At 44.6% G+C, this 22,368-nt stretch overlaps 11 protein-coding genes across 11 annotated transcripts; 6 read left to right on the forward strand and 5 right to left on the reverse strand.

The window, feature by feature from the left end:
* Positions 1 to 543: 543 nt before the first annotated feature.
* V1513DRAFT_378771 (uncharacterized protein) lies at positions 544 to 2,514 on the reverse strand (the record flags this gene model as incomplete). The annotated part of the gene is made up of 2 exons (XM_066894992.1): positions 544 to 1,471; positions 1,526 to 2,514. The coding sequence occupies 2 exons, from the start codon at positions 2,512 to 2,514 to the stop codon at positions 544 to 546; spliced, it is 1,917 nt and encodes a 638-aa protein (XP_066753915.1).
* A 3,685-nt stretch (positions 2,515 to 6,199) lies between these two features.
* On the forward strand, positions 6,200 to 7,689 carry V1513DRAFT_50977 (uncharacterized protein). Its single transcript, XM_066900528.1, has 4 exons — positions 6,200 to 6,468; positions 6,557 to 6,652; positions 6,711 to 7,127; positions 7,181 to 7,689. The coding sequence occupies exons 1-4, from the start codon at positions 6,412 to 6,414 to the stop codon at positions 7,451 to 7,453; spliced, it is 843 nt and encodes a 280-aa protein (XP_066753916.1). The 5' UTR covers positions 6,200 to 6,411; the 3' UTR covers positions 7,454 to 7,689.
* A 94-nt stretch (positions 7,690 to 7,783) lies between these two features.
* V1513DRAFT_424991 (uncharacterized protein) lies at positions 7,784 to 8,845 on the forward strand (the record flags this gene model as incomplete). Its single annotated transcript, XM_066896105.1, has 4 exons — positions 7,784 to 7,786; positions 7,847 to 8,099; positions 8,196 to 8,323; positions 8,381 to 8,845. The coding sequence occupies 4 exons, from the start codon at positions 7,784 to 7,786 to the stop codon at positions 8,843 to 8,845; spliced, it is 849 nt and encodes a 282-aa protein (XP_066753917.1).
* Positions 8,846 to 8,970: 125 nt separating this feature from the next.
* On the reverse strand, positions 8,971 to 10,140 carry V1513DRAFT_443872 (ribosomal protein L10-domain-containing protein). Its single transcript, XM_066897887.1, has 5 exons — positions 10,022 to 10,140; positions 9,857 to 9,945; positions 9,721 to 9,794; positions 9,575 to 9,665; positions 8,971 to 9,506 (listed from the first exon to the last, which is right to left on the reverse strand). Exons 1-5 carry the CDS (start codon positions 10,047 to 10,049, stop codon positions 9,051 to 9,053), a joined length of 738 nt encoding a protein of 245 aa, XP_066753918.1. The 5' UTR covers positions 10,050 to 10,140; the 3' UTR covers positions 8,971 to 9,050.
* Positions 10,141 to 10,322: 182 nt separating this feature from the next.
* Positions 10,323 to 12,120, forward strand: V1513DRAFT_51008 (uncharacterized protein). Its single transcript, XM_066900529.1, has 5 exons — positions 10,323 to 10,517; positions 10,578 to 10,868; positions 10,918 to 11,048; positions 11,103 to 11,966; positions 12,027 to 12,120. The coding sequence occupies exons 1-4, from the start codon at positions 10,421 to 10,423 to the stop codon at positions 11,820 to 11,822; spliced, it is 1,239 nt and encodes a 412-aa protein (XP_066753919.1). The 5' UTR covers positions 10,323 to 10,420; the 3' UTR covers positions 11,823 to 11,966; positions 12,027 to 12,120.
* A 787-nt stretch (positions 12,121 to 12,907) lies between these two features.
* On the forward strand, positions 12,908 to 14,457 carry V1513DRAFT_378696 (cation efflux family-domain-containing protein; the record flags this gene model as incomplete). Its single annotated transcript, XM_066894990.1, has 5 exons — positions 12,908 to 13,078; positions 13,148 to 13,258; positions 13,316 to 13,790; positions 13,842 to 14,098; positions 14,152 to 14,457. 5 exons carry the CDS (start codon positions 12,908 to 12,910, stop codon positions 14,455 to 14,457), a joined length of 1,320 nt encoding a protein of 439 aa, XP_066753920.1.
* A 322-nt stretch (positions 14,458 to 14,779) lies between these two features.
* Positions 14,780 to 16,425, forward strand: V1513DRAFT_51010 (uncharacterized protein). The gene is made up of 3 exons (XM_066900530.1): positions 14,780 to 15,458; positions 15,514 to 15,762; positions 15,819 to 16,425. Exons 1-3 carry the CDS (start codon positions 15,101 to 15,103, stop codon positions 16,040 to 16,042), a joined length of 831 nt encoding a protein of 276 aa, XP_066753921.1. The 5' UTR covers positions 14,780 to 15,100; the 3' UTR covers positions 16,043 to 16,425.
* Positions 16,426 to 16,520: 95 nt separating this feature from the next.
* V1513DRAFT_443883 (eukaryotic rRNA processing protein EBP2-domain-containing protein) lies at positions 16,521 to 17,928 on the reverse strand. The gene is made up of 2 exons (XM_066897888.1): positions 17,824 to 17,928; positions 16,521 to 17,747 (listed from the first exon to the last, which is right to left on the reverse strand). Exon 2 carries the CDS (start codon positions 17,727 to 17,729, stop codon positions 16,809 to 16,811), a length of 921 nt encoding a protein of 306 aa, XP_066753922.1. The 5' UTR covers positions 17,730 to 17,747; positions 17,824 to 17,928; the 3' UTR covers positions 16,521 to 16,808.
* Positions 17,929 to 18,049: 121 nt separating this feature from the next.
* Positions 18,050 to 19,258, forward strand: V1513DRAFT_443884 (uncharacterized protein). The gene is made up of 2 exons (XM_066897889.1): positions 18,050 to 18,700; positions 18,750 to 19,258. Exons 1-2 carry the CDS (start codon positions 18,152 to 18,154, stop codon positions 18,987 to 18,989), a joined length of 789 nt encoding a protein of 262 aa, XP_066753923.1. The 5' UTR covers positions 18,050 to 18,151; the 3' UTR covers positions 18,990 to 19,258.
* Positions 19,259 to 19,260: 2 nt separating this feature from the next.
* V1513DRAFT_443887 (yeats family-domain-containing protein) lies at positions 19,261 to 21,039 on the reverse strand. Its single transcript, XM_066897890.1, has 6 exons — positions 20,852 to 21,039; positions 20,379 to 20,571; positions 20,151 to 20,302; positions 19,921 to 20,091; positions 19,751 to 19,871; positions 19,261 to 19,696 (listed from the first exon to the last, which is right to left on the reverse strand). Exons 1-6 carry the CDS (start codon positions 20,861 to 20,863, stop codon positions 19,608 to 19,610), a joined length of 738 nt encoding a protein of 245 aa, XP_066753924.1. The 5' UTR covers positions 20,864 to 21,039; the 3' UTR covers positions 19,261 to 19,607.
* Positions 21,040 to 21,112: 73 nt separating this feature from the next.
* On the reverse strand, positions 21,113 to 22,331 carry V1513DRAFT_443896 (uncharacterized protein). The gene is made up of 5 exons (XM_066897891.1): positions 22,021 to 22,331; positions 21,843 to 21,955; positions 21,624 to 21,781; positions 21,441 to 21,569; positions 21,113 to 21,385 (listed from the first exon to the last, which is right to left on the reverse strand). Exons 1-5 carry the CDS (start codon positions 22,216 to 22,218, stop codon positions 21,315 to 21,317), a joined length of 669 nt encoding a protein of 222 aa, XP_066753925.1. The 5' UTR covers positions 22,219 to 22,331; the 3' UTR covers positions 21,113 to 21,314.
* Positions 22,332 to 22,368: the final 37 nt, after the last annotated feature.

Below are 22,368 nucleotides of genomic sequence, written 5' to 3' on the forward strand. Positions count from 1 at the left end.
CACTTGGTGCTGCAACAGAAATTAGGGCCTGCGCCAAATATTATTAGCTCGCCGTGCGGCTCAAGCAAATAAAACAGACAACAGTACAACAAAGTTGCTAGTTTCAGCGTCTTTTAAGTTGCTAGCTTGCAACTACTACTTCGAGCAATCACTTAGCCTAGTAGCCTCTTTTGATGATGGTTGTGTTGAAAAGAGCAGCATGGCGAAGAAATGCAAGCTCATAAGTGGAATGGAGATCTCTTGTTTCATCACCGTTGCCGAGTCGCAGGTACCGTTCATTTCACCTCGGCATTAAACTTTATGTACGTCACTGCCAAGAACGGTTGCAAAACAAAATAATTTGTTGACTAACGATGTCACTTCATTCAAAATGTACATCAACCTGTTCATACAGTGTTCATTTAGTGCTGACCCAAAACGCCGTAAAATAGTCTAAAACAACACTGTTTACTTATTTCCAAAAAAAAAAAAAAGACAAAATGTTCAGTCAATTTCAAAAAACTTTCCAGAACCAAAGCGGCGCCCAATGAGGCAATCAATCACCTATTCGCAAACATGAATACATTCTAGTAAATCATGTGCTCGAACGTGCAATACTCCAGCGTCTGCGTCGTTGATGCCTATGTTGATCATAATTGTGTCGTCAAGCCAGCCATGGTAATACTTGTTGACCAAAGGATTTTGGGGATGCTCCACCTTATTAGACGGTGAGGCCGTCGGCAGCACCGCGGTTGCGCTACTCGCAGATGTCGGCTTCGACCCATTGACGGTTCTCTTCGCCTTCACAGGTGTTCTATCCTCAGACACCTCTGGATTTTCCGTATCTGAGCTTTCCCATACTTCGCCCACCTGCTCCTCACTGTCGTCTGATGACATCAGTCGCTCTGCCTCTCGTTCTTTCTGCTCACTCGCTTCAATTTCCGCCAAAAAGCTATGGCCGCCGTGCACTTCTTCATCCCATTCGTCATGTTCGCGGTGATTCTCGTGGTCCCAAGTTATGCTAACAGAGTACAACATTGTCCGTTCATCCGTGCCTGCATACATGAGATTGCCGGTCCGTCCAATGATATTGAACGGCGCCGTAGCATTCATGATGATCGCGTACCTCCTATAAAATAGCTCATACGTATTCTTATACTTCATATGCATCAACTCGACAATAACGGTGTTATGAATCGTTGGGATACAAGGAAAGTCACACAAAGTGACTCGCAGTGAATTTGTTGCCTGGTGAATATCATTCGCATGAGATTTCTGATTTTCGAAATTGCGTTTCAGCCCTGATACACATTTCGGGATGTCCGGTGTAGCGATGTTGACTTGCTTCTTCCGTGGCCCGTCGAGTGCGGAGACGGAACGATGCTCGGTCTCGTGCTGGACATATCCGACGTTGGATTCGTCCCACATCAAGAACCAATTTTTTTCAATTTCGTTATACACTGGGCGAGGGAGTTCGGTGAGCTCCTTATATCTATGTTATTGTTAAGGCGTGCAATTATTAAAAAACGGAAGGTGAAGGGCATACCGAATAGGGACATTATGAAGCTTCATCTTCCAGTTCAAACCTGGCACGACTTGTCGCAAGTCGATCACAAATTGACCCATACAATTTGATTGTCCATTATTTCCCACTACCATTAACGGCTCGCCGCGAGGAGAGAACAAGACTCGAGGATCCGAATGACCTGCCTTCAACGCCAGGAATGGGATCGACTTGCACAACCCCGATTTGGTAACCCATTCGGCCAAGTCCAATTTCTGAGCAGGTTGTGCGCACACGAGAACTTTCCGGCCAATTGCTGGCGTTTCGCTCCAGTCCATCTCGCACCACACTATCTCGTGGTGAAAAAGAATCCCTTTAGGGGACTGGCGCGCGAAGCCAATATAGGGGTATTTGTAACCTTTGGGGAATGGCAGGATATTTGGATTGTATCGAGATGCTCGTGGTGGATGGTGACCAAAGTCCATTCGCGTCATCGTGCCTTCTTCTGCGACGGTTGAAACCAGGTAATTCGCGCTGGAAGGCTTTTGTCGCGGGTTAGAGCAATATCGAAGCAAATTGAGCGGAGTAGGATTAGACGCAAGCTTGCGAGTCATGTCGAATTGTTCCTTGAATTTCACAAGCATCTCTGCTCTCCTGTGCGCTTCCTCTTCTGCATGGCTGTCATAGACAGGTTCCGCAGGCAGTGTGGAGGTGGAATTGCCGAAGCTAAGTGATAACAAAACTGTGGAATCGACGTTGATAACGCGCAAGTATATACAAAGCGAGAAGAGTGTTATAACGATAAAAATGCCGAGAAGGAACAATCGCAAAGATCCTTTGATATGACGACGAGTTCTGAAGGACGGCAGGAGTTGCCACAGACGAGGGCGTGCATCAGCATATTGCATAGATTGGAACCCCCAACGAGGCATGACTGTGAATGCGTCCTGATGATGGTAATCCTTTAGTAGTGGGGAGGAAGACGGAGAGCTAGAGTCGGATGAGCTCGACGGTAGGGAGCTGCCATCCATTTCGTAGCAGTGAGAGCAGCACCTTCACCAGCACCTTCACCAGAAGCAATAACAACACCAAGAGAAAACATCTGGACGGCAGATAGATGGAATAATAAGAACTTGAAATAAATGAGACAACGTTGCCCAGTCGGCAGAAAGTAACCGCCGAAAAGCGCATAAGCAAAGCGGGGCGGCGCGTTTGCCATTATGCAGCAGCTGTTTGCGGTCCATCCGAGAGGTAACTAAAAACAGTCCAGCGTACGCTCTGAAAAAAACACCAAGCTTAATTATGGAAAGCCGCATTTTAAATGCCTTTAGCAATAAAGTTCACTTCCTAAATTGACAGTAGAATAAGGCCCCAGAACATTTGACGTTTGGTCGTCCAAAGCTAAGATCTGCAATTGACATGCAGCCAGGCTCAGGCTCAGGCTCAAAGGTTACGAAAGAATATGCAGTAACAAGAAGAAGCCAATTGAACGTATGCATTCGGGAATGAACGGACGGAGATAACATCAACATCAACATCAACAGCAACAGCAACAGCAACAACAATGATTAATTAAGATGCAGAAGAAGCAACAATTGGATAAACACATGTGGAAGCCACTGCCGTTATTTGGACATCACATTGGTGCAGTTTTACTGCGGTACACAGTAGCCATTTAAACCATATAACCCCCAAGGTGCCATAATATGCACCATACTCAGTTGCCATTTTCTACGTCTCGAAGAGGCTAACTGGATTAGTCCAATTACAGCAGCAAACTATTATAGATATGACGCATGGTCTTTTTTTATAGTGCTCAAATCCCGCCGGCCAAACGCAAAGCAGAGTTAAAACTACGCCTCGTTTATTTGCTACTGTCTCAATAAATATAGGTCATGTGGCGTCAAATAGAGAGATTTGTTGTCTTGCTTTCTTTGTATTTAAGCACCCGCTATATTCTTCCAGCTCATCGGTAGAAGCTCTTGGCACCGGGCAAACCACATAGAGCCCTGCACCTTCGTTTTTATTTATGACCATAGTGCATTCCCACATAATTACTAAGGAGAAGTCATACTGCCAAGTACAGACGGCGTAATAGATAAAAGTGAAATATGTGCTGGAAGCTTTTGAACTCTACTAAAAAAAAGCCCGTCCGGCACTTGCCGCGGATTTGCGTTGGGCAACAATATATATATGCAATGTGCTGCCTGCGCTAAACCCTAAGTAGCTAGATAAATTTAAAATGGAGCCGCCGTTGCTTAAATATCTGCATCATCAGGCAATATTCCGCCGCACGGACCTGCATGAAATTGGTTGTCCTCACCATCCATTATCTTCTTTTTTGACAATTCCAATTGTGTGTGAAATAAGAGGTTATCGTTCCAAGGACATACAATATTGCATTTCATTACTTTACCCTTATCTCAAATACAAATACAATTAATAGAGTTCAATGTAAAAATATTTGTCAGCCGCTTATTTGGGCTACATTGCAGCGTTGCTGACATGCACGTTGGTTGCAGCCACTCAGCCCACTCTGCGCCGCATCGGCCGGCGGAAACCGTCTGTCCCCCACACTTCAAATTGATGCTACAAGCTACAAGTAGTATATATTCTTGTCTTGAGCCTGTGCAAAGAAGGAAATGCAACTTGACGTGAAGAAGCTGAAACAAAATTGCAGAATATTTTTCTTGTAGAGTCGCGTTTGTTGACTAAGAAATTAGAATGCCGATCCATCTGCAGTCAGAGATTTTATCAATATGTATACTTGTTCTTTGTTATAACACCGCGACATCCCAATTGTCCTTCTTCGTCGCTTAGATGTTATGTATGTAAATTGTGAATTGATGCGAGCATAACAGTCAAGGACAGCGCTGAGCTTGTACTGCGGAAACTCTGAGCCTGAGGCCGCTCATACAACAGCGCAGAGTTCTAAGCAAATCCAAAAAAGCAAATGCACAAAATGTTTGTATTTCGTGTGTACTGCCATGCATAAATTTGTCATGCTTTGGACATGACTTGCTGCCTTCTTAAGGCACTGACCGTAACGCTCGAGATAAGCTTTGCCCCTGATTTACTGCTTTAATTTACGGGCCTGCAGGCCAAGGCTAAACTGTTATCACGTAACAAACAATTTATCGCGTGTGTTGGTTAACCGAAATTTGACGTTAAATATACTCTATGTCAAATAATCTCATAACATTGTTTTTGCGACGAGTTGCCGCTGTTTAACGTCGGGGAGGAATGCGCAAACCGGCATACCTGGTGGCGAAAATACCTTATCGCATACACAATCTAATTTCATCGCAATTCAAATGTCCAGAACCCATTACTTGCTTATTAATCCAATTAATCTAAATACACACATCGCCAAACTACTTTTATTGCCGTTGAGGATGCTCTCAGTGTCTGAGAAGACCCCAACAACTTTTGTATCTCACTTGACATGCATCAATATGTGAGAAATAATGACTAGAGTATTATTATTGACCGCCATGATTATTTGCTTACTAATCGATTAGGACTGTTCACGATTTTTGCCGATATTGCCGGTATCGCAATAATTACCTAACGTTGAGATCGGTCATTACCCAAGAATGTGTCTAAACAAATAATACCTGCGCTAATCAGACAATAACTCCCATAAGAATCAACATTCTCATTGTCTGCCTTCATGGAGTGCCTCCGAACACCGAGCAAGTCTCTTCCCGCACTAAACAGGCTTTTCCACTGCAATTCTGAAGATGCCATCTGTGATGCTGGTCCCGACGGTGCCAAAGGTGATGCTGATTCTGAAGGTAATACTTGCGTCGCCAGGAATATTGACAAAGCCGTCTATTGCTGATTGACTGGATAGTGAAGGCGCTGGCATCATGGAACCCGCGACACGTCTTACGGCGAAACTTGCTCATCACGGCCATCGTTGAGGGCTCTGTAGTGAGGCATTACGGCGAGTAGTCATTCTCTCAAAAGGAGACTTTGCGCCCCGATTAGTTATCCTGATGAGATAGCCAGTTATTTTAGAGTTAGAAATTACGGATTATAGTATTAAGATATAAATTATATGGTGCGTCCAAATAAATTCCCCGTTCAGGGTAATGAGACACGTCATACTGTAAAATCCCGTTAAAACACGATGTAGTGTTGAAAGCTTCTTTCAATCGACTTACAGAGATTGTCGGCTTGTCGAGATATCTTAATGTTGGAAAACTAATTGTGTCAAAAAAATATCGGCAGACACTTTAAGTTCGACGATGCCGATTGCTTTGACCAAACCAGACAACTACACATGTATTAAAGGCCAACCAAACCCCCGGATTTTGGACATTACGAACACAATGCCGAAATCTGGTGGTTCAATCCTACATGCCATCTGACAAAGCCAGATGGCAAGAAGACAGGCCTCAGCGCACAGCTAACCCTCCCCGAAAGGCGAGGAGTAGCTGTCCTCGCATATGTATAGATCTCCTAGCGAGAATGTATACGAGAATTTATAGAAAGGAACATCCAATTGGACAAGGGCGTAGGGAAATCCCCCGGGAACAAACAAAAGCGCAGTCGGAAAATAAAGAATTCCAGACGTTTTGTTAGGTTCCATCGCCGGGACAGGTAGAGGACCAAGTGGCTTGGTTCTCGCCAACTTGGTCACAACTAAGGTGGCTGAGATCGGTAGCTTGCATAGGGTTAGGTTCGTACATAGTTGTGATTCCTCGTCCTTCGAACTCGGCTATCCTTGTCGACGGCCAATTAGAACAACGTCCAGTCCATATTACGCTCATAATAGGTCAAATTCTGAAGCAGAGAGGATTTTTCTGATATTCGCAGAACTGCCGGCGCAAAAACAAGTCTTAGTAGGTTGGCGATATATATCGTTGCCAAGCTAGACGACTTCAGTAGGTAGGTTACTCAGTTGATCTTGTGCAACCACGATGTCCGGTGAGTCGCGAGAGCCGTTCGATCCGACGCGGTATATTCCTACAATTGATGTATGTTGCTCCTGACTTTTATATGAACCTCGAAGGATCGGGGTCAAGGTTAAGGGGACTCCGTAGTGGCTGATCTTATGGCTTATAGGCCATACTAAGAGTCGCTGATCTGGAACGGATATCAGCTAAGAAGATTCGAAATGCGCTGCAAGAGCTGTTTGAAATTGATCTTACACCATATAAGGTAATTTTCTTGTTTCGGAATGATCTCACCAGTGTTCAATACGCTAATACGCTTATAGCGGGATGTAGATGGCGTGATAGTCGATTGCTTTAACAATATTCAGGATGAGCTAGAAGCATCCGCAAAGAAACAGGAGCAACCCATAAAGGACAATGTCGCTGTGAAGAGGGAGCCAAAATCAACATCCAATGCCAAGTCACCGATTAATGGCACGAAATCGACCACAGCAGATACGAAAGGACACCGGACAGATGCGGAATATGCAGCCCAGTTACATAAGGAATTAAATTCTGTGAGAAGTAGTGGGCGTACGGCGTCCGTTCCACGAGGTGTTGCTATCAAAAAGAAGAAGAAAAGGTCAAATGACGGGGATGATGGTGGGACCAAAAAAAGAAGAGAGGTTAATCGAAACAACCCGTTTAATGCAAAAATGTTATTGAGCCCGCAGTTGGCAGATTTTCTGGGAGTGTCTCAGGTAATCCGTTTTACAATCCCGTGATTGGTTGGAAGCTAATGATTATATATTAGCTATCGCGGCCCGAGGCTGTAAAGAATATATGGACATATATTAAAGAGCACGACCTGCAAAACCCGGACTACAAGCGGGAAATTTTGTGTGACGATAAAATGCGGCCCGTATTTGGCGACAAAGTGGACATGTTCACAATGAATAAAATTTTGGCGAATCATCTGTATAAACGGGATGAAGTTATGGGCGGCGAGGATGCTATCAGCAACGAAGCTTCATCCGATGAAGATGATCACTCTCAGAATATTGATGAATTGTTTGGCGAAGCATAATTAAATGTATATGGGCTAAGACAGAGTATGCTGTGGATAAGGTAGCAGCCATAATTCTCTATTCTCTAAGACTCTAGTAGAGAGAGGGTCTAGCGATTACATGTAGTCTGTGCTCTTGATCTTCTGCACTAAATTTGATCATTTGCCATGTATTATCACATACTAAATAAGTTGATTGCGCATAACCCGCTGACAGTTCGCTCTAAATCGACCATTTCTACCAATGGGGGCTAATCAGAATAGGGTTTTCTCTTCTACACCCAAACTCGCGCTCCAAAGATTTCATTCAACTTCTCAACTTTTGTCCACAGCAGACGGCCAGCATTCACAATGGTAAGCCAAGCATAATCATGTGCAGTTCAAATATGGTATACTGACTTTTATCCTTGATAGACGGACAAGTTACCGCCACCACTGTTAGCGTTGTTCGCACCCCGTCCACCTTTGCGATATTTACCCCCTACTGATACCGCGTCCGGAAATCGACGAACCGCGAGAATATCTGGTGTTGCAAAATTCCTGGAATTACTAAATACGCCTGAGTCGTCATATGTCCCCACTGAAACAAAGGCCGAGGAAATCGAGCGACTGCGACGAGAGAAGCAACAGGCTCATGAGACCAGATTAAAGGAGGGATCGGAATCTTGTAAGTGTCTCATCGTACTGACACTGACGAATTTTTGGATTCTTCAAATCTGAAATTATTCTTGTAAAACTGAGGTTGGCTAATCTGTGGATATAGGGAATCCCAATTCCGATCCACTGGTCAAGGGCGATCCATTCCAAACATTGTTTATATCTCGATTGTCATTCGATGCCACGGAGCAAGACCTGGACGATGAGTGTGGAAGATATGGGCAGATTGAACGGGTAAATACGCTGAATTTGTGTTTCCGCCAAGTGATTAGAAAGCTAACAAACACTTAGATACGAATCGTGAGAGACAAAATTTCCGGCAAACCACGCGGCTACGCCTTCGTAGTTTTTTCTAGAGAAAAGGATATGCGAGCGGCATACAAAGATATGAATGGCGTACAAATAAAGGGGCGAAGAGTCCTAGTTGACGTCGAACGGGGAAGGTCAGTCAAATCCTGGAAACCTCGAAGATTCGGAGGTGGCTTGGGCGGTAGACATTATACTAAGGCTGGACTGCTGCGACCTGTGGGAAAAGATTTGTTGCGCGAAAAGGAGCGTGAGAGCGATCGGTTCCGTCAGCCCGAACGTGAACGTGAGACGCATGATAGAGACAGGTATCGAGCAAGAGGTGGTGGTCGAGAATGGGACAGAGATCGAGAACGCGATCGCTTTCGTGACCGCGATCACGACAGGGATCGCTACCGGGATCGTCATGATCGTGATCGTAACAGTGACAGATCAAGATGGAGGCGATGATTTTTGCCGCTGCAGGCAGGACCAGATCACGAATGGATTAAGAAGTTACTCCTATACCCAAATGTATCAACTTGGATCAAAAACTCCAAAATTGGCTATGAGGGCGAAAGGAACGTGTGGGGTTGTTTGAGCGTGTGACCTTCACTTAGATTGTACAAAAATGACATTGTATAATAATTAATCCGTTAAAAAAATTCCAGTACTTTTATTCTTCATCATCAGATCCATCCACTATCTCGTCAAGATTTGCCGTATCCAATTCATGAACACTGCCATCTACCCAGTATGCAACCAAGCGAACTCTGAACTCTGCGCAGGCGACACCAAAGAGCTTTAACAATCGAGTTTGCTTCGCATCCAAGACGCCTCCTTTCTGGCAAACCTCAAATTCATTCTCAATTACAATTTTGCCATTCTTTAAGCTGGTCGGAACACCGAGTTGCACTCGCAGGGTACTCTCCAAAGAATGAGGTAATGGTAAATCGTCCTCCGACTTAACCTGACCTCCGCGTGAGTATATTATTCCAGATGGAATTGTGAATGACACGCTGGCAATCTGACCGGCTCTGGGGAAGTCGGACTTTGCGAAATCGGAGAAATAGTTCTCAACAATCTCTGGGTCTTCATTGGTCAAAAGTAGACCTACTGCTCCCTTCACATACTAATTCACAGTCATTATTAATCCTTGAGGTCACCAAAACTCTAGATAACCAAACGCATCTTTCTTACCTTACACAGCTTGCTCATGTTTTCTTTCACTTCATCTTCTCTAGTTAAACCCAATGCCTTCGCCATAACTTTGGTCCGCCCGAACAGCAACCTATGTACTCTTAGATTTCTGATTCACACCGTACCTCTCCAAATCCACAACGTACCGACTGCCATTCCAATCTCGTCTCACGTCCTTAAGAAAGGAATTTCGCATGTTGGCGACATCGAACACCCAGACCTAAACACACGGTTAATTGGTCTCCACAAGTTGCTACGCTCAAGAGGCAAAATGGTACCAACATATTTGTATAATTCGAGAGCCTCTCTTATCTGATTAAATAGAAGTTCTTTGCCTTCTCTGCCCTTCTTCTGAGTTTTTGTCAAGGTGACTATGTGAAGAAGCGTCAGTCCGCTTGATCATTCAGCTCCATTCCGTGCTTATAAAGCATTAACTGCAGGACGTACCAAGTTTAGATCTCTTTGACTTCGGCATACTAGTATAAACTATATCAGCTCCAGTGGGTAATGTCTTCTAAGTTGACAAGGTTTAGAAACCCGAATTTGATCTTGCTAATCAAAGCTTTTGGGAGTTTCAAGTTTAAATTTTTTTTCTCAGGAATGTCCCTTCGAGCTGGGAGATGTGTGGCAGTGGTGGCAGTGCGCGGCATTACGCTTGCAATTATAGGTTAGCCCCAGTATGTATCGACAAAATATGCAAATACCACAACAAAATCAACTACAGCTAGGGACAATACAGTATTAGACAAGTCGGATATTAAACGACCGATTATAATGCAGTAGTGTTTATAACTGGCACTCTTTTGTAGGCTTGGAGGATTGGTAGTTCGCCATTTGGATTGCGCAATGCACTCGTATCTCGATCATATCCTCGAGAGCTTCTACGCGGCGACAAATTGGAATGTCGACAATCAGTATGCTAACCTCACGGCTAGTTCTAGAGGTAAAGTTGTGGCTGTCGAGATATATAGTGACAGTTGACAGTCATCTGATCGCGCATTAGAGTTACTGGATTTCTCATTACCATCTGGATTCATTCTTAATGTATCAGCACTGTCCTCGCCAGCGTCGGCGTCGTCATATTCAGTCAAAAATCTCAGTGGTATAGTTGATGGGGCAATATCCTACTTCTACTGTGCCCCGAACAACTTGTTGTCATCGAATCGGCTTTCTACGGACGATGTGGATTTGACAAAAGTCCTGTGCGGCTACAGGCCGCTCAAGACACTGGAATCTCCAGAGGACCCAAAGTACCGAGAGGTTTGGCTCGGAGGTAAAAGAGTCGATGCTAAGAGTACGTCAATGAGGCGCCAGTAGTTGAAATGCTGCTCTGACCCGTTTAGATACGCTGCTATACGGCAAACTATATTTGCCTAGTAATACCCTTGAGGCTATGTATATTCGACAGATGTCGCCGACTGACCAAATCGTGATCTCCGCAGTTAGCGATGCCAGACTGCGCAATGGTGGAACGGTAAGCTTTTCCTGCTGGTAATAGAAGACGGTGTGTGCTGATGAGGTCAAAAAGATGATGACTCAACTGCAAAAAAATACAGGAAAATGGTGCAGCGAATTTATCTACAGCACCGACGAGGCTTTGCTAGGTCTACGAGGTCTCTATAACTTTGGCTACGATTCAAAACTGAGTGACCCATCTTCACAATCTTTCTTAAGTGCCGGTGGTGAGATATACTACGGTGTGTTTAATAAAGCGGCGGGAGTCTCAACGGGCTTACGGTACACGACATCATCCGCCTACGTTAACACTCCAATGACGATGACTGTCACTTTGAACCCGATAATGGGTCAGTTGTCCGCAACATATGCCGTTAAGTCGACGACAAATACAACTTTTGCGAGCCGCCTCGATTTTAACGCATTCTCATACGAAAGCGATTTAACACTTGGATGCGAGCTGTGGAAGCGATCGCCCGTGAATTCCACTGCAAGTGAGGCGGATTTGGCCGATCGAATCCCGCAGCAGTCCCAAGCCTCAATTTTGTCACATGAATATTTACAAACGACACAAACTGAAGGTGCAACCAAAACGAAAGATCCTGAACCGATCAAGAGAACATTTGTCGATGAAGCTGTTTGGAAGGCTCGGGTATCGACTAGTAGCCCGACTATCAGGCTGTTGTGGGAGGGCCGCATAAAGGCATTTTTATTCAGCTTTGGGACTGAGATAGACGTACGCCCCGGACAAGGCGTGAAAACATTTGGACTAGAGCTGCAATATGCATCATAGCGAGCGATTTGAAATATTTTTCCAACTACATGCCGTAAACAAATGTACCAAAGCTGCAAGTCTGCATCCACACGGTAACCAGACCGCCTTGGCGTAGCTGCTAAACCGAGAGATTGCGGGCTAATCAATATTGAATCTGGTGCAGTAAGAGTCGCCTTCAATCATTGTCACGTGTGTGATTAGTCAGTGCTTACGTGGCGCTAGGTCCAACCGCAACGGTGCTCGGTGCACCTGCCCCTTCGTTGATTGTCGCCAAAAGCGTAACTTGCCCACGATCCACGGAAGAACAGCCCGCCCCAGACATAGTATTGTATCATTGTGATTTTTCCGCAGAGAAGTGCGAACCTTTGTTTCTCGGGCGGTATTATTGTTGAATACTACACAACACACGGGCTATCAAGCGACTTTTAACTCGGTGGGTTGGGAGATGTGCGAGTCGGCTTTGTGATAGTCCCCCCCTCCAGCAGTCGTTCGAAAAGTGCTTCTGCGCCTTCGGACTCTTGCAGCGTCGCTCACCGGTTGTGAGCGCAAAGAAAATGGAATCCTCCTCGCCTTCGCCAGGATCCAAAAGGCGCGAGAAACGCGTTTCTCTTTACGACATCTCGCCGGAATTTCTACTGCCGAATCCGGTGTCGCTGGTGCCAAACTTCGACAACCATTGCGACTCCTCTATAACTGTTCCTGCTACAAACACTGCAGCGACGATAATATCATCAGCATCGCAAACAATGACAACGACTATGCCACCGCGTCCTCCTTCATTGAACGGTAACAGGTTCGTGGATATGAAGAACCACAACCGATCTCGGTCACCGTCGCCAGCACGGGGCCGCAGATCATCTTTCGTCTTTCCACCGCCACCATCTATCGCAATTTCCTCGTCACCGTACAAATCCAATATATACAACTCGTCTCGCGAGTCACTGGAACAGACCACAATTGACGAGAACAGTACAAAGGTAACGGCGTCGCGAGCGCCAAGTCCTATACGATTCAGCGTGCGTCCGAAAGGGAATTCTTCGGCGAATGGTATAGTAAATGTTGACAACCCGACAGATGCACTAAATGCATTTGATTTTGACGATATGAAATTGAGCGGTGGCAGTTGTATTGGGACTGAGAATGCCACCGAGGAGAATGAGCAATCGCTGCCAGTTGACAGTCCACTCCCACGTTCAGCATCCCCTGTGAAAGTTCCCCGCAAGCCGTTCAACTTCCAGTCTACAGTAGCGTCCAGGTCTCCGGTGAATAAACCTGTGAGTTAACCTTCGCCGAGTTAGAAAATTTTGACTGTGCGAAATTTGCATTCTGACTGGTCACTCTAGAATCAGCGGCGAGGTCATAAATACAAACACTCATCTGTCTCTATGAATTTCTTCCTCGAACCACCACCTAGACCACCACCTGTGCTTCCTGCCCATTTTCCAGTGCCCACGGTAGGATTATACTCCATGGTACTCGCTTTTATTTCATTAATTTAACGAATCATATAGTACAAAGACGCAATTCAAAGTATGTCACGAGATCAGAAGATCCAATTGGGATGGTGCGCCTTGCATTTCTTAATAGGACTTCAGCTGTGGCTTATTAGTTATGAATCTACCGTTCTGATGGCTATATCACATATCATATTTTACGATGCTTTCGCAGCTACGATGTCGGTATTAGTGGACGTTTTGTCTAATTTTGAGGTTTGGAAAAACAGCAGCATAAGGCACCCTTTTGGACTTCAGAGAGCGGAGATATTGGCAGGGTTTGCCAGCACGGTAGGACTTCTATTCATGGGGATTGACATAGGGTCACATTTATGCGAGAACTTTATGAAGCATGCAATTACTGAAAGTGCTCCTCATGATCACGAATCAGAGCGTTTCTACGCCCGGGGAACGCCAATTGTGATCATACTGGCAGTAATGGCTACTGTGGTATCGTCCATCGTATTCAAGAATCATGAGCGGATAGGAACAGGTATGTAGGTTAGGGCCATCCCGCCAAAAGTGTTAGCTAATTTTTGAGTAGCTGTCCAATTTTCGTACATTCGGAAATTCAAGTACGGCCTTAATAACCCCCTTTATCTCACCACAGTCTGCTCTTGCATTGTAATAATATCTTTGCCATTTTGGACGTCAGAGCCATGGTATAGTACGATTGACAATATGCTGGCGGTGGTAATTGCATTTGCTATGTGTTTTGTCGGTTGGATGACAGCTCTCACATTGGGACGCATGCTGTTGATGGGATTCAATGGCAATTGCGCACGAATGATTTTGGAGGAGGTACGTGATGGGCAAACTGATAATCCATACCCAACGAGCTAATGCAAGGATAGATTCAACGCGATTCCGATGTCAAGTCAGTTGAGGAGTCTCGGATGTGGCAAGTCCATTATGGGCTGTGCATAATTACCATCAAGCTGCGGTTGCAAGGGTCAGCTGTTGACGAGACCAGTGTGCGCGCCAATGTAAATAGAATAGTAGGCGACGTTCTGAAAGCGAATTTGGGTGCAGTAGCTATGACCGATTCGAAGTCGCCAGGGTTCGCCACAAGTGTAAATGGCAGCGCGACGGTCAATGCGGTGAAGGTCAGGGGAAGGACGGGCATACAGTGGGAGAGTACGATAGATATAGATCACTAAAATACGATTGACATATCACTTGTATTAGTCGCCACCACCTAAAATTGCCAATCTGCAGTGCTCGGGTTGGTTGATCCAGTTTTGATTGAGTTTGTTTGTTTGTTCCTGTATTTGGTCATTTCAGCGTTCGGTTCTGGCGGGTATTGTCTAAAATTGCATTTTGCTTAGTCTTGTTTGGTTTGTGTGGTACTATTGCTAAGGTTTTCTTGTTTGCCTTTGTGTTCATAGTGCACTCGAATTTCTTGCCGCCAATACTATTATAGCATTGGAATTCAATTTACCATGATAGACAGTGTGGAGACGATTCTCTGTGTGTAATTTGGATAAACACATGAGTCATACGGTCATTGAAAAAAAACTTGCGGCTCGTTGTCAAGGAAATCCCGGTGTGAAGGACGTATGCGGCGGTGGTTCACTTGCTTAGCCGAATGTGGGGTAGCCATGACCTCATCACCAACGTCGCACCGGGACGGATCGTGTCGGACAGCTCGACGCGCGTTCGATGCTCGCGAGACATTCATTCTAGCACATGAATCTGTGATTCGATAGCCTTCGTCCTTCCTGTGGCACTTGAAAGCACTATCGGGCATACTTGAGTCGGGCGGCATCAGCACTGGAAGAAGCGCTGCGTGCAACAGCAGCAATGGATGCGCATGGCCGGAAGGTCATAGTATGGACTGGCACGACTTCCGGATTGAACTTTCTGGCTCTTGAGCAGTTACTAGTCAAATCCGCTCATAGCCACGGTGCATATGGGAGCCACTTTCATGGAAAGCTAGCTCCAGAAGGTATTGAGAAAATCAGAAGACGGAGCGCCGATAGTCGTGATCGGACAGCATCGGTGTCGTCGAAATCGTCCACAGCATCGTCCTCAACACTGGAAACTCCGCGATTACATCTCATATTATCCCTTCGTGATCCATCAAGTGAACACGCAATAGATGCTTTGCAGAGATTTAGGCAGCTTGCTGAACAGAGCGGATCTCTGGTAGAAGGAATTGGTATGTTTCGACTTGTTTTCCTTCTTGAAAAATATCACGCGTTAATTGCCCGCAGATTGCGATCTATCATCCTTTCGAGAAACTCGCAACTTTGCCAGCAAAGTCCTGGGAAAGAATGTAGATATCTCCACCGTCGTTCTCGGTGCTGGAATATCGTGCTGGGGACCACCGTCATTCACGGAAGACAATTGCGAGATGGGGATTACTGTAAATCACTTGTCGCAGTGGCTGCTGGTTGCTCTCCTCAGTCATCGTATCAAAGACCGTGTGGTATTTGTTGGTAGTAGTCTCTACAAGAATGCAGGTGTGTGCTTTACGATCCGTGCATTAGGAAAGTATCTTGTTGACCAGGTATGCTAGATTTGAGCGGCGTGATGTCCAGGACCAAGAGAATCAAATCGGTCGGTCCCATTCCGAAGGCTATATCTTACGCAGCGACGAAAGCCGTCCAAGCTTTATGCCTTCGTGGATGGGAGAAGTTTTTCCAGAGTACAAATGTGGATGTCATTCTTTGCACACCGGGTACATTAAGAATTTGTGCTCAACGCTGTTTTCATAGTCAACGTATCATATTAACACTATAAGTAGGATTTGTTCCATCTACAGATTTAAAAAGACATTCACCACTATATGTCCAATTTCTAATGCATCACATTGTCAGCAAATTGTGGTTTACGAATACACCAGAACAAGGCGCGAACGTGATTGCGCAGACCGTTATTTCGTCTCTGTATGACGGAAAGAGGAATATCTGCATCGATAAACATTTGAACGAGAGCAAGCTCGATTTCACGCGCATTAATACTGACGCCATAGAAGTCAGTAGCTCTCTAAAGTTTTGTCCAGATTCAATGACTGTGGTTCCTGGTATACCAGCTGGTGAGAGCGATGACACAGTCGCTGCCTTTCAGGAAACCGGCATTGATTCAAGAGACAAGGTAGAAAAGGAGAGTGTTGCGTACTGGAACTGGACCTGTGTAATAGTTAAGGAGCGGGAGCTGATGATGCCTGAGAACGAAGATCAAATACAGTGCGATGACTATTCATCGTAGAATTAGCGAGCTGCAAACATTATTAGTTAGGAGTTACATGGCGCAAGTGGTTCGTTTTACTTCAGCTGCCATAACTTTTAGGTGTATATATATTCATGTAGGTCGACACAGAGATGTACATATTCATACGGTATGATGACCGATTAATGCTTAATAAAGTCGACATTTTAATATGTACCCAGATCATTCACCTCCATACGCATTGTAAGATAATGCATACGCCAAATGAAAGCCGCTATAGACGACATTGCGACAACACCAATTCAACCAAACATTCCCATCAATAGAAATCTCCCGCTTATTTCCTCTTTTTATTCTTTCCCTTCGAACTGTTCTTACTGTTACCCTTGCTGATAGCGCTTCTTTCGGAACTATGGTGGCGAGCCAACTTTTCCATGTGACTGTCACTCTTGACCATTTCAGCAAAGTAATCTTCCGGACGGGAGAACGAAACCTTCTCTTTGAGCAATGCACTGCGTCCCTTAGTTGCCGCTGCCAATGCCTGATTATAAAACGCTAACTCGCGGGTGAGGTCGTTATTGGCGTCGTCGACAGTTGTAGGTTCCTCCGAGGTAACCGTCATATGATCATTGAACGTAAAAGACAAAATCGGTAGCGCGATAGTTGAAAGCGAATGCTTCAGAGCTTTTACATTGTTGACTGTGAGCTTCTGGTGTGGAATAACATCAGCGGCTTTGTCATCTTCATCCTCTGAATCCGAATCGGTAGGGAGATCAGAGAAAGGAATATCCTCTTCCTCTTCCTCTTCCTCTTCCTCTTCTATTACGCGCTTCATCTCGTTCTTCTTTTGAGGTTCTTTTCGCACTATATCTTCCTCTTCATCCGATTCTGAATCGGTTGACAAGTCATCCTCGAGCTTGGAAGTATCTATTATCGGCAATTCGACGTCCTCGTCGGGGTCATCTTCCGCCTCTCCATCGCTATCAACGTCCTCAAATTCCCCTTGTTCCTTCTCATCTTCAGATAAATCCTCGTTTTCCTCTATAGCCTTCACAGGTACCTTGTCCGGATTGTTACCCTTCTTAGATCCAGTCAGGACCTTATTCTTAGGTCCATGGAGATCAAGTCTAGGTTTCTTATTGGCACCGTTCTTGACATTTCCTTTCTTCTGCTGCTTATGTTGCGCCTTCTTCAGTCTCATTGCCTCACGATCAACATCATGGTGCCGATCAAGCGCGACTTTAAGTTTGCTGACCATATTTCAACGTGGAAATATCTGAACACAAAATTAGTTCAAACTGATCATCTTATACCACTAACTTCAAAAACGGAAATAAAAGCAAAATCATTACCTCTTGACCCTAGCTATATAACTTACTTCATTAAATTGCGAAGTGTGCTGATAGCATTAACTTACATACAAAATCACGCTTAAATTGCCAATCTCGTCTCTTCCGGTCCAGCTGCAAATTCAGCCGCAAAAATTTCATCCATCTTTGAATCACCGGCGTTGGGTTAGGGCTGATTAAGAGGCTGATGTTAGGAGCGCTGAGCCGCATGTTTCGGAAATTTCCTTTAGATCAGCCGATGAAAAGCAGGACTGTTAGATTCAGTAGAATATCAGTTTGATATGGTCTGTGATGCATCACTAATCGGGAAATTGTGGATTAATAACGGAAGATGGTGACGGAAAACACGGGCCCCAAGGGCGTGATCTTAGACTCCCAGGTGGCTCGAGAAGAAGCAAACCAATACAGACTTGGAGCTCAGCAAAAGCGATCTGTGCAGATGGTTGCTCGAGCGCCGACAACTACGACAGTTTTGGAAGATGAGGCGGAGAAGGAGAGAAGCTTGGTATTAGATGAAGGAAGTGGCGTTGAAGATGTCCCCTCGCAGGAAATGCTACAGGAATATAGCAAAACGAAAACCTGGCTGCTTGAAACTCGAAACGAAGCAGATGGCGGAGACGAAGCCAGTGATTTAGGCTCTGAATTGGAGGAACTATTGGATTTGGATATGACTGGAGAGCGGAAGCGGGAAGATATGTCAGTTTTGCAGAAATGGAGAGAGCAACGACTGCAAGAGCTACGGGCCGACAGTGAGGTATCATCATTGGGTGGTCGACTGCAGACATTTGGAAGTCTGAAAGATGCTGATTCTGACGGTTATTTGGACGCTCTGGAGTCCGGAGATCGCGACCAAGTAGTTATCGTACTTCTATTTGATGAGGTAAGACCAAAATAGTGTTGGCTGGTGCGGCTGCTGATGTGCTCGTCAGTCTCAAGAAAGCAGCATGATTTCATCCTTGCTCTCACAGATTGCTCAACAATATATTACTGTTAACTTTATTCGAATGCACTATTTGGAGACAGAAATGGATAAAGTTGGAATACCAGCCATACTGGCATATAAGAACCATGGAGACCAGATTATAGCCAACATCGCACGAGTTGTAGACGAGCTACCCCCTATTTCGGGACTGACCGCTGCAACCCTGGAAAATGTGTTAAAACGGTGAGCAGTGCTTAATAAACGTTTACGTGATAATTCTGCGAGTCGTTCGTGCTCGCGCCGTTTATGTAGTGATTCTAATGGATGTCAGATATGGCGCACTCTGATCACGCATATTGAAGACAGGCTCTAACGTTTCGGCACTGATTTATCAAGACCCGATTGCGACTCTTCATGAGTTTATAGCATAATGAACTCAGGCCAGATTTCGAGCACAGATACTGTACAGATTGCTTATCGCTAGACTAATTGCGAGTCTGCTCTGAGAATAAAATAGTATGGACTAATCACTAAGGTTACATGTTATTTTAATTGCTAAGCTCCAATTATTATAGTACACACAGTATACAAGAACAAAACCGATACTCAACAAAACCCCTAAGCAAATCAATAAAGCATTGCATGATTATACATAAATTATACATATGGTTACGCTCTGCCGTAACAAGGACATTAACTCAATTTGCTAAGGGGTCGCCTGAAGAACAGCTTCGTTCACAATGACCGATTTAATAGTGAATACCACGATATTAGATATATCTAATCATAACTAGGCTGGAAATCACCAACAAACCGTAAAACAATTAATCCTAACTGCAAAATCAATCTAATAAAGTTCCATTTATTATATGTCGGCTCTCTTCTTTACAAAGTCCCAGAGCATTTTTAGTAAACTGTCGGGCAGTGTGAATAGATCCAAATGGAATTCTCCTTCTAATTGAGATATCGTTAGTTAAAAAATGAGTATGCGGCGGGAAATGGGCTTACCTTCGACATCATTCTTGACATACATATCTGACGTCCTGTTCTCCGTGACCATTTGCACAACTTGAAGTATATCATCTTGACCGAGTTTCTCCAGCCCTTCGGCCAGTCGCTCCACATCAATCTAAGTCACATTAGCCAATGTCGATTCAATCCATTGTAGCTGTACATGCCGATGACTTCTCCTGCTTGCTCTTCTTTTTAGATGCTTCCGCGCCTTCGTGTTTCCTCTTCTCTTTCTTAGCTTCATCCGCGGGAAGCGGGCTACCAGAAACCGCAGAATCTGGAAGCGACCCAGATTCTGCAAGAAGCTTCGCCAGGAGCGGCCGCGAGGTTGGGAATGACTACAAGAGTGTTATATAATTGCGATGATCTGCAAACTAAGGTATCCATAAGCACTCACCAGTTTATGCTCGCTTTCATATTTAGGCTCCAAGAAATTCAAATCATGAATTATTGATTTTTCTCCTCCCTTATCGACAAGATGCATAATAATTGTCATATCAAATTCACCCCATCCTTGTTCCTCTAATTTGAAGGGCGGCTTTTTCAGGGCTGGTGAAACAGAGTTAGCGTCACATGTTAAGTAAATAAAAATATCACCTAAGCTCAGAAAATGAACGAGACTTACTTCGATTAGGATTTTGAAAGGTCGGATGTAGCTTGTATGTAACTTTGTCGAATATATTGGCAGGTAATTCTGCTCCTGACGGTCCAACAAGCGTGATCTTGACCGACCACTTGCGCATCGGGAATCCTTCGCTCACAGGAGCAAGATCTGTCAAAATCTCGCTTGTTGTCGTTACCTTAATCGTGCGCACAACCTATGATAGGCCATTTGTTAACTAATGACGCCAATGCAAACGGATTCCGATCATTTTGATTCCGTAGAAGAGATCGCAAATCTAGAAGCCCCAATTGCCCACAGCAATTTTCGGTTGATGGCAACATTTTGATAATACTCAAACTAGATTTTGTGATATATGACACTGGGATATCACTTCGTTCCTACTGTATCATGCCTCGACGCGTCGAAATGAGGTACAGGATATCCCTCGCATATCGAGATGCAAGGATACCGGATAAGTAAACCAGTGTACTTACTTCTTGTGTCATATTGTACTGATATACTGTAAAGTACTCTATCGTAAAAAGAAATACGTGGTAGAAGAGTAGTGAAATTGTGGACTACAGTTAGTGATGTTGCGGCAATGGCAAGTGACCGCAACGTCAGAAACTAGCTTTGCGGGACATCTAAGCGTGGCCTACTCCTAGAACAAGTGTCGAAACAAATCCAGCCGTCCATTCATCTTACAGACAACATACAGAATTAATTCGAACAAGGCATATAGAATAGTCAATTTTGGGTTTTGCATTATAGAAAGATTTATCTTTGCATTTCCCGCAGTCACAGCGAGACATTAATTGACTACAGCATATGAATATGGTAAAAGGAAATGACTTCATTCATTATAAGTTGACTTTCCACTCCGAATTACATAAGCTCTCATTAAATTTCAAACATAATTTCCTTTTCATCAATAGTCTCCAATGCATATAATCTTTCTTACTTCTTGCCGAAAGCGACAGAATTCAAATCCTGAGCTTCACTGAACTTGTCCTTAAATAGATTCGCATCTAATACACATTGTTAGAAACATCCTCAGCGTCAAAGCAGCCTTCAGTGACTCACTCTCAGAGTTGGCAAAACGAATGGCCAGAGTCAAAGCTTCCGGTTCACCCTCACTGATGTCGACAGAGACTGTGTAGACCCAGCTTCGATCGCTACCAACATTAGGTGAGAGCTTCAATTCTGGCATAACTTTGAAGAGTAAGTAATCTATCTATACGGAGGTAGTGACTAGCTGCCGCTTACTGTAGTGGTTCGCACAAGTTTTCAAGGTCTTGTCTCTTCGCATGACCAATCGAACTTTACCGGACTCCTTGTGCTTCAAAAATCGGACGTCACCGGTTCCTCGCTCTTTCCATTCACCAGGTTCATTAGTCTTATCGAATCGGAAGAGCTTAGCACGACTACAACGTTGGTTAGACCAATTAAAATCATGTTAGTCAAGGTCTGGTGTGCAATACTCACATCTTAAATGTGATCTCTTCTTCTTCTTCATTTGACTTCACGTCAACCTTCTCGAGCTTAACTAGTGGCTCGAAATGAACATCGGGCGAAGCTGGAGCTTCGTCCGCATCTCCCTGTAAAAGTTGTTAATCAAGAACTTTGGATTGATCGCTCTGTTCATTGATCTGAACGAACATACATCCTCCTCTCCTTTATCCTTAGATGACGCCGCAGTAGCAGTAGCAGTCGAGATAGAGAACGATGAACTGGCGGGCGCGCCCCCAAACATGCTGAACACATTGGATGTTGGGAGCGTTGATGTGGTCTTTGTTGCTTGCGCAGGCTTTCCCTCGGCCGCAATGGCAGGGTGTTCTTTGTTTTGTTCTTCGGCAGACATTACTGTAAATAGATTCTGACAGAAAAAATGCACCTTAATATCTTTAGTATATTCGTCTCTATATGGCGTGCCAAGATCGAAAATGATCGGATGGAAATGAGATGAAAGTGATGCTGAAAAAATTTGGGCTGTAGCACGCGCTCGTGAAGG

Source organism: Lipomyces chichibuensis (genome assembly GCF_038497645.1).
Source record: "Lipomyces chichibuensis strain CBS 12929 unplaced genomic scaffold V1513scaffold_13, whole genome shotgun sequence".
In the NCBI taxonomy this organism is placed as follows: domain Eukaryota; kingdom Fungi; phylum Ascomycota; class Lipomycetes; order Lipomycetales; family Lipomycetaceae; genus Lipomyces; species Lipomyces chichibuensis.

Coding starts and splice junctions, on each gene's coding strand:
- V1513DRAFT_50977 (XM_066900528.1), top strand. CDS start 6,412: ATGTCCGGTGAGTCGCGAGAGCCGTTCGATCCGACGCGGTATATTCCT. Junction 6,469..6,556: donor GGTATATTCCTACAATTGAT/GTATGTTGCTCC, acceptor TATGGCTTATAG/GCCATACTAAGAGTCGCTGA. Junction 6,653..6,710: donor TTGATCTTACACCATATAAG/GTAATTTTCTTG, acceptor ATACGCTTATAG/CGGGATGTAGATGGCGTGAT.
- V1513DRAFT_443872 (XM_066897887.1), bottom strand. CDS start 10,049: ATGCCGAAGTCAAAGAGATCTAAACTTG. Junction 9,946..10,021: donor GTCAAAGAGATCTAAACTTG/GTACGTCCTGCA, acceptor TTCTTCACATAG/TCACCTTGACAAAAACTCAG. Junction 9,507..9,574: donor ACATGAGCAAGCTGTGTAAG/GTAAGAAAGATG, acceptor ACTGTGAATTAG/TATGTGAAGGGAGCAGTAGG.
- V1513DRAFT_51008 (XM_066900529.1), top strand. CDS start 10,421: ATGCACTCGTATCTCGATCATATCCTCGAGAGCTTCTACGCGGCGACA. Junction 10,869..10,917: donor TAAAAGAGTCGATGCTAAGA/GTACGTCAATGA, acceptor TGACCCGTTTAG/ATACGCTGCTATACGGCAAA. Junction 11,049..11,102: donor GACTGCGCAATGGTGGAACG/GTAAGCTTTTCC, acceptor GAGGTCAAAAAG/ATGATGACTCAACTGCAAAA.
- V1513DRAFT_51010 (XM_066900530.1), top strand. CDS start 15,101: ATGGATGCGCATGGCCGGAAGGTCATAGTATGGACTGGCACGACTTCC. Junction 15,459..15,513: donor ATCTCTGGTAGAAGGAATTG/GTATGTTTCGAC, acceptor AATTGCCCGCAG/ATTGCGATCTATCATCCTTT. Junction 15,763..15,818: donor TAGTCTCTACAAGAATGCAG/GTGTGTGCTTTA, acceptor CAGGTATGCTAG/ATTTGAGCGGCGTGATGTCC.
- V1513DRAFT_443883 (XM_066897888.1), bottom strand. CDS start 17,729: ATGGTCAGCAAACTTAAAGTCGCGCTTGATCGGCACCATGATGTTGAT.
- V1513DRAFT_443884 (XM_066897889.1), top strand. CDS start 18,152: ATGGTGACGGAAAACACGGGCCCCAAGGGCGTGATCTTAGACTCCCAG. Junction 18,701..18,749: donor TCGTACTTCTATTTGATGAG/GTAAGACCAAAA, acceptor TGTGCTCGTCAG/TCTCAAGAAAGCAGCATGAT.
- V1513DRAFT_443887 (XM_066897890.1), bottom strand. Junction 19,872..19,920: donor GCAAGCAGGAGAAGTCATCG/GCATGTACAGCT, acceptor AATGTGACTTAG/ATTGATGTGGAGCGACTGGC. Junction 19,697..19,750: donor TGTCAAGAATGATGTCGAAG/GTAAGCCCATTT, acceptor TATCTCAATTAG/AAGGAGAATTCCATTTGGAT.
- V1513DRAFT_443896 (XM_066897891.1), bottom strand. CDS start 22,218: ATGTCTGCCGAAGAACAAAACAAAGAACACCCTGCCATTGCGGCCGAG. Junction 21,782..21,842: donor GAAGAGATCACATTTAAGAT/GTGAGTATTGCA, acceptor CCAACGTTGTAG/TCGTGCTAAGCTCTTCCGAT. Junction 21,386..21,440: donor TCGTTTTGCCAACTCTGAGA/GTGAGTCACTGA, acceptor AATGTGTATTAG/ATGCGAATCTATTTAAGGAC.